Here is a 9,152-nt window from a genome sequence, read left to right on the forward strand (position 1 = left end):
GGAAACCGTGGAACGGTATCTGGATCAGTTAGTGCAATCATTGACATCATATACGTGGATTCCAGTATTATTACTTTACGGTAAAATTTCGAAGTAGTAGTTGTTTCACGCGGTCGTAGGGCTTGGTGCAAGCCCGTATAGGGTACCACCCAATCATCATATATTCTACCGCCTAATATCAATACTTTAGTATTTTGTTAAATTGAAGGATAACTTAGCTAGTGTAACTACAGACAAAGGACTTAACATCTTAGTGTCCTTAGTAAGGTTCGTGGTAATTGGCAAAGTAAGGAATGGTTAATATTTCTAACGTCATATACCTACAGATATTCACCTACAGATTGTATAAAAAAAATGCAATGCAAATTGATAAAGATTGCACAAATATGATAAGCCTAGGCATACCTGCGAAAGGTATTACAAGCTTATAAGACAAAAGTACTATTTATATTTCTGTCGATGGGCATGATAAGTAACATAATATGTCTTGCAGTGTTCAATTTTGATGTTGCTTTATTCATTTTATTATGTTAATTTAATCTGTATTTATTAATATAATTGATGTAGAATAAAATATTATAATTATTCAAATGAAACATTAACAATCATTAGTAATTTAGAAAATAATAACAAATAGTATTTTGAATTTAATTAAATCATCTGCTTAATCAAATTAATTAAAAATAAATGACACAAAAATAAATTTTTCAGATACCAGGGTAACAATAAATATACCAAAAAACAAAACTAAATGTTTATTTATGACAATCTAAAAAAAATTTGCATTAAAAACACACTTGGCTGTGACACAAGGTGAGGAAAACTAAATCACAATGGTGAAAATCTTGTATTGATTTGAAAAATCATAATTTATTCTTTGTAAGGCAAGGCTGGCAGAAGTTTTCCTTCACATTTTCCAAAACCGATTCGGACACCCAGCTCATTAACACAATAACCTCGGAGTATAACAGTGTCTCCATCTTGTAGGAATTTTCTCTCTTCACCATTTTGCAAGCGAAGAGGTTTTGTACCTTTCCAGCTAAGTTCGAGCATGCTCCCATATGAATCAGATGTCTGTAAATATAATTTTAAAAAAAGTAACTGCATGTAAATGTTCCACTATCAGCTTAGGTATAGGGCTCTCGCTTTGGAGTTAATTCTATCAGGCTCCAATACCGGTTGGTGGGATACACATGTGCTAGAATTTTATTGAAATTCTGCACATGCATATTTCTTCTCGATTTTTTCTTTCACAATGTTTAAATTATAAACAAATTATAATTTTAATTTGAATACTTAATGGTCTTAATGTTATGAAATTTTATATCTAGGCAGATATAAAATATAGTTCTAAATGAAAGCTTGACTTTGTCTAAAATGTTCTTAAAGACTAATAATATTTAAATAAATATCAATCAGCAGATGTTTTACTTAAAAATTAGGTGTTTCATAAATGTGAATGGTCTTTAATCTGAATGTCATTCATTAGTTTCTATTACTTACCTGCTAAAATATATTAAGAAATATTCATGTATTTTTTTTATTACAAGGGAGTCGTTACTGAAATTATTTTATAAATTAGACAAAGTTTAGAAAAATATAAATAACTTACGTCACCGCTAATAGTCCCAGAACCTAACAAATCGCCAGGACGCAAGTTGCAGCCGGTTATAGTTTGTTGAGCCAGCTGTTGCTTTGCTGTCCAATACAGAAAGCGGTAGTTTGATCGGCATATAGTGGTCATCACTGATGATTTCTCAGCTAAAATAAAATATAAAACATTTTTATTGTCCTGACTAGGTATACTTTATTCGTGTATCTCTGTAGTTTTTCTTCCTAATAATTGGCATTTCAAATTTACAATATTCTGTTATTATTACGATGATATACTCCATTCCACGTAAAATTTTTTAAACGGTAATATTTGATTGAAAATAATATCATATGAAGTATTAAGTGGCTATGTACCTATCAATTTTATATAAATAGTATAACAAAAAATACAAATCGAAAAGTTGGGTTTCTAGAATATGCTTAGAAATTAGACCATACCTACCTGTTTATTGTTTGGTTCTAAATGAAATGAAATATGCTGCACATAACGAATGTGTAGTTGGAATTATTTTGTTTCGGCGTATAAAAAAACTGTTAGATTTTTCGCCTAGTACATTAATAATATGAACGAATCAATAGAATTGTATCTACGTGACGAGCCAATTTTTCGAAATTTAACAATATAGCTAAGAATAATTCATTGCACATACTATAAAAATGTTTAATAATGATGATTAAAAATTAAAGAAATATTATTTGTACAGAAATAAACCTTATTGTTTGGAATAAAAGGTTTAAAATCGGATGTTGTTGTTTTCTGTACTTGTGCGAATAAAATGGCAATATTTTTTCATACGTGAGTGAAAGAGACAAGTAATGAGAGTTCCAAGTTTCGTACGTGTCTCCTTATTCTGCGACCGGAATAAAACAATAGTATGGAACAAACAATGAAATACATATGTTATAATATTTAAAATAATCATTGATATGATTGAAACTTACACTTCAAGTCCACCTCTAGCTTAATATCAAAGTTGAATTTGTCGTCATGCTGCAAGTAAGGGAACGGAATTGGATCTTGAGGGTAGTTATCCACAATGTAAGGGCGAAGTGCTTCTACTGTCACAATCCATGGTGATATAGACGTGCCCAAGTTTTTGGCTGTGAATGGTCCCAGTGGTATGTATTCCCATTTTTGGATATCGCGAGCTGGAATTATAAATTGTGTATGTTTACAGTCCGCTTACAGATAGAAATTCAAAATAATGATTAATGATTTCAATTGATTTAAGACGAATTGGACCTCACACATAATTATCGTGAATAATCACGAATTGTACAATTTGAGCGTTTTGTCTTTATTAATTTGTCTTTATGGCTATTTTTAACTTAATAATAAGTTTACTGTATAATAATTGTACAAACCACTCCAATCGTTCATGAGGACAAATCCAAAAATGCGATCTTCAGCTTGTTTGGCTGTAATCCTTTCTCCAAGGGCAGTCGGGGGTCCACCAATGAAGCAAGCCATTTCCAGTTCAAAGTCCATCAGACGACATGGACCGAAATGAGGGTCGGCTCCTAAAAGACACAGAGGATCCGCAATTTAGATATGAGGTGAATTATGTTTTTAACTTATTGATCTAATACCTAGCTAGTAATACTGCAGAGTACTCTGGATCGGGCCAGTAAGTTATTCTGTCAAGAAATAATTTGCTTAAATAAACCAGCGCTTGATCGCTCTCTTTTGTTGAATTGCCTTCCCATCGGTTTATGAAAGTAAGGGATCATAAATTGTTAGTCTCCGCCGAGAATGAGCGCCGTGGCCCGAATTGATTAGGGAACATCATCTGCACATTAACTGAACTAAATTTGATGCATTGGATTGCATAGGGCTGCATTGGATTTACAAAGTTTATAGGAGTATGACTCTCATAAATTTGAGAAATTGATATCGGACAATACACATAATAATGGATTTCAAATTGTTGAAGAACGATTTAATAAATAACATAAATCTTTTGCTTGCTTCTGTCGATACTATACAGCATCATTTTAATATCGCCAGGAAAGAAAACCTTTCTTCACTGGAAGGGTCCGGGCTCTAATAATATATTTTGAAGTGTATCGATGTGTCTAATGGTATGTGTAATATTTGTTACATAATATACTATATATTTTTTTCAAAATTCTATATTTAAAATGAATTTTATCCGTACGTTTAGCATACTGCAACAACTTTCTCGCAACGTTCTTGGCACTCACCTCGGGTCCCTTAAATGACTTTTTTTTATTTAATTTAAATTTTATTCAATATATAACTAATGCGATATCATTTGTGTATCATCAAATTCGGTTTTTAAAGTGGATATAAGTAGATAGGTGAAACAGTTATGTAATAAAGGTATATCAATCTAAAAGTGTTCGTCGTTTATAGCAAAACTGTTAGTTAATGACATTAAATTTGTAAATCGAAGCTTTGTTTATCTTTACTGGTTCTTCGATTCGAATAGGGCGTTGAGTTATGACATCAATATGTAAATATCAAATCGCCATTTATAGTTCAAATTTTACCTTCGACTGGCAATGTCTGTCCCATGGGTCTTGTGATTGAAGTTCCAGATATAACGATGGAGCTGGATCGGCCATGGTATCCGACTGGCAAATATTTCCTGTAAAGAAAACGATTCATAAAAATAGCTACCAATTTTGCTTCCAATATAGGTAAATATAAATTCTTCCCATAAAAATATTTTACCACATTTTTATTATACATATATTAATTTATAGTTAGTTAGAAAGTAATATCTTGACTGATCATAAAATTATGCTAAATTTAAAAAATTATATAGTTGAAAAATAATATTACCAATTGGGCATTAAAGCGTTCTCCTTGCTCCTGAACATGATGCCCACGTTGGTGGCGTGGTGAATAGAAGAGTAAAAGTCCGTGTAGTCGCCGATTTCTGCTGGCATATGCATCGTTGCATCACTCTGCTTGATAAAAGCTCTGGAAAGTTCAATATTACAATCATGATACTTCGGAAATAATGAACGTTATTATTATAGTTATTCGAATTTTAGTCATAATGTTTATACATTATTGTATGTCTGTATGACTACAATATTTAGATATCAATAATTACTCTCTTACCAGAAAGCAGAGGATTGGATCTTAACTGAAGTTCTTATCCGGTAAGCACTATTAAGTTTATAAATAATCTCGAGCGGGGACGAAGAAAAATCGTGAGGAAACCTTCATGTGTCTGAAATGCCGACTCGCAATGGAGCAGAGACAGGGCCGGACCGTAAGTTTTGGGGGCCCTGGGCTAACACTACTTAGGGGCCCACCTAAGACATGTCTGAACGTAGACATGAATTAAATTAATTGAATGGATTTGATTAATTGCAGGACTCGCAGGGCTGCAAACCATGCAATATGTTTAATTTAATAAAGTTATGGATTCCTTCGCATTATCATCTATTTTTTACTTTGACTTGACTTAGCTGGCTCCTTGAATCCACGGGGCCCTGGGCTAAAGCCCAAAAAGCCATATTGTAGATCCGGCCTTGAGCAGAGAGACTGAATGTGGTTTCTTTCGTTTTTTCCAAACCCTCGTTTTAAAAGGACAGGTATCTGCCCAGTCATGCGACATATCATTTTAAAAATATATGTATATTTAAGGTATCGATTACTTTTGTCGTAGTTCGTTGTCATTTTTCAATTTGGTGTTATTAGCGTCGAGAAGTTTCTGAATGGTATTCCTTGCTTCAATCCAATGTGGTTTTGTCAAACCCATAAACGCGTTCAACTTTTCTTCCTGTAAACAATAACAATTTACGTTTATTAATTAATATTATTCAATTATCATTAATATAAATAACCTGAATAAGTCTCATAAATTATGAACTTTGTCAACAACACTAGTGGCAATATTGTATTTCCATAATGTTTTGCAATAACAAGTCTAGTAAATAACAAAATGCAAATTAAGTTTATAAAGTACCTTAAATACATGTTGTTTGTCTTTCAAAAGCGCTCCGGTAAATAGATGCGAGATCGTATTCAGATCTAGTATCCATTCTCCAATGGCAACACCGATGTGTCTTTGGGCCTGAAAAAAAAAATGTATGTACAAAGTGTGTTTCATAGAAAACTTTTATATGCCAGGCTTATACGAAAAAGCAGATGCTTTCGTCCTATGTGTATGAAAGATCTTAATAGACAAACGAAAAATAGCGACTTCGCGAAATATACACTTTACCGATCGGAATCCTCGCGTTTAAAAAAAAATTACTAGATAAAATTATATAATGTACGAAATATACATTCAGTCACCTAGTGTTTAGGCGGGGTCGTAGAACCAGAAGTCCAGGGTACAAATCCAAGTTCGGACCGATAAAAAGTTAGTTTTTTTAGTAGCAAAATTCTCAATAACAACATAAGCTGCTAGTTCTGCATATGAACTATATTGTCTCATCGGATTATGATTCTCCATTATCCATATGATGCTCCATTCATAATAAGTGCCGTGGCCGGACTCGGTCAGGTACATATTATAGCTGGTATTATATATTTAAATGGTATTATATTCCTTATACCTATAAATTATTTAGAAGAACAGGTTTTATATTTTAACTTTTGGCAAGTTATTGCAAAGTGGAAATTAAAAAATATGTTTTATAATATTTTTATTTTTGGCGTCTATTATAATCACAATATCAATGATATTTAGTACTATTATTATAAAATATCACATATAATACAATAATATGTGGAATTGGAAATAGGATTTCAATATCATTATTCTTATTATTAATCGAATTATAATTAGGAGGCTTGTAGATACATAAATAAACCTGCTTACATTTGGCGGAAATAATACGTTGTTATAAAGATTCCTATTTATAGTTATATCACTGTGGTTAAAATGAAACTTGTATAATTAAATTAAAAAAATATATATATGATATTGACGATATTGAAAAAGGTTATAGGCCTTTTTCAATACTCTTTCAACCTGGAGTGAGTGTTTCATGTTTAAAATAAGAATAGATTTTACTTAAAAGTTAGCATACCCAAATAAACTAAGTTTATTGTTAAAATTTATATGCCATTTCTTTTTTTCCGGCTGCATAAATTATTAATTTATAGCGCCTAAAAGTGATGTACCTAAACGTAAAAAGTAATTATTATAAATATGTAGTGTAGAAGTAACTGTAAGCTATAGAGTTATGAAATAGAATGATAAGATTATATCTGTATTTTGTTGACATAACTCGACATTCTGAGTGAAGTGATACATTATAATCATTTTAATCAGTTATTTACAGAAATATTTCTTCAATATCTAAAAGACAATTGTATAACGAGCGATGGTTAAAAAAAGCTTAAAAAAATAAAGGAAGAGTGCTGATTTCAATTTATAAATAGGCAGTAAAGGTATTCCAATACCTGACAGAGGTCGGTAAAGAAAATAAAAAAAGCAAAATCTACAACACTATATAGTTGAACGATAAAAAAAACAATAACAAAACAGATAACATAAACTTTTAATCTACACTCACGTTTTTAGGCGACGTGAATACACCATAAGGCAAATTTTCTATAGGAAAATCTGTTGTTGCAGAATATTCTATGAAGGATTTCATTATTACTGACACGTTAGTTTTCTTCGAGTTTCACAGTAAAAGTGTCTTCTTGATTTTGTAATTCTAATTTACGTTCGCTATGGAAATAAGGCGGAAAAACAAGTTTGGTCGCCGGCCGGCGAACACAGACTGGATTCTTTATGAAGTCAAGGTCGCACTATGCTGTTGCCTGTTAGTTGACTATGACAGTATTTGTTTAATACTTGTTTTAACATTAATTCGAATTCGTAACATACTATCATCACAATATACAAGTGATAGAACGTGAGAGCCCACAAAAACAATCTTTATTTAAAATTAATTTAATTGGATTTGAGTTAAAATATACTCTTGTTACTTTGAATAGTTTGCATGGAGAAATAATTTCTGTCGTGAGTACTTTAAGTAAAGACCATTGCAAATATTGTATTGAATGCAAATCTATTTTTGTATCTAATGTAAAGTGTAATGAACTGTGAATTATGATACATCGACGCTTTGTTTTATTGTGTATATTGAAGAAAATAAAGAGTAGAATATTAATGACTGGATAGGTAGGCAAATATGAATAATCAATCTTGATTTTTGGTTTAAAAATAAATAAATAATATGTTAAGTAAATTAAAGTCACAACTGAAGTGTTACCAAAACAATCTCAACAATTAAATTTAAAAAAAAAATGATTCAACTGTCAGAGGTTTTCTTTGTTCTAATTGCGTTCCACTCTAAAACCTCATCAGGGACATCTACATCTAGTTCAGAATTAAAGCGTATTGGATGTCACACGTTTTATATTACAATGACAATAATGAACGCAGCTTGCACCTTTAGACCAGACAATCTGGATCTAGAATAACATGAATTATTTTATATGGCAAATTTGTAAATAGTAAAAGCTCAAAACCTTTTTGTTTTTTGTTAATTCTAATCGTTATGTTGATTTCTCTTTTACTCCTAAAATACTAGATTAGGTACATATTTATTTGGTAAAATAGTTAAAATCTATATATTTAACCACGGTTGACTCCTTTATAAGATTTGGTTGTATATGTGTATTGTGTAGTGTAGTAATAAATCGGGTGCCGATAAAATAATATTGAACGGTGTTTTCGTAATACGAAAAAGCAAAAACAATTTTATATCTATATTTTATTTTATATGTCTTGTGACTATTCCCTTCCTATCTTAGTTAAAATATAATTTTACGTTTATATTTCTAGTTAGCTAGGAGCTAGTTAGTTAGGATCCATATAACGTTGATTTTGTGTAATAACCGTGTTCTTTTAGAGCGTCAGAGATTATAAGTTCAATCGACTATAGAGAAGTCAAATAAAACCAGGTTTATCTTTTAAATGCTTTTTAAATATTTTGTTTAATTATTTTAATAATAATAATCGAATGTATGAGATACCGGTCACATTTCCTTTGACACCTCTTACGAGTAGCTGAAGGATGTCGCTTCTACCCATCTTTATATATTTAACTGTTTTGAAAAATATAAAAGGGGGAGGAGGTTGAATTGGCCCCGTGCCCGCCATCAACTGTAGATTCCAACCATAGATCGGTGAACCTTCCTCGAACATGGGAAGTGCAATTTTATAGTGTGCCAATACTTTGTTAAATAATATATGAAGTAGAACTAAAGTTCAGCAGGTATCACAGCCGTAGCTGAGTTATATAAAAGACTAATAGTCTTATTAATAAACTAGACCGTAGTCCAGCGGATAGCACAGTAATAACTGCGTTATTCAAATCGACGATTAGACTTATAAATAAATCAACAAACTAGGCCGTGGTCCGGTGGTTTTCACAGTCATAACTGCGGAGTTTATAAAGTAGCCAATGCTACAAAAATAATAATAAAAATAAGGATCAATGTCCCATAAATAGTCAATCAGTCATAGCTGAGGAAATCTGTAGTCAATAGGTTAAACCCTGGATTATCATTGCATTAAATCACTGTTTCT

General features: G+C 31.4%; 1 protein-coding gene across 1 annotated transcript; it reads right to left on the minus strand.

The window, feature by feature from the left end:
* Positions 1–740: 740 nt before the first annotated feature.
* On the minus strand, positions 741–7,414 carry LOC113400387 (fumarylacetoacetase). Its single transcript, XM_026639941.2, has 9 exons — positions 7,123–7,414; positions 5,562–5,669; positions 5,251–5,375; positions 4,424–4,564; positions 4,129–4,226; positions 2,980–3,135; positions 2,557–2,763; positions 1,613–1,761; positions 741–1,074 (listed from the first exon to the last, which is right to left on the minus strand). The coding sequence occupies exons 1-9, from the start codon at positions 7,204–7,206 to the stop codon at positions 871–873; spliced, it is 1,272 nt and encodes a 423-aa protein (XP_026495726.1). The 5' UTR covers positions 7,207–7,414; the 3' UTR covers positions 741–870.
* Between the last annotated feature and the right edge of the window lie 1,738 nt (positions 7,415–9,152).

Source organism: Vanessa tameamea, chromosome 17 (genome assembly GCF_037043105.1).
Source record: "Vanessa tameamea isolate UH-Manoa-2023 chromosome 17, ilVanTame1 primary haplotype, whole genome shotgun sequence".
NCBI lineage: Eukaryota > Metazoa > Arthropoda > Insecta > Lepidoptera > Nymphalidae > Vanessa > Vanessa tameamea.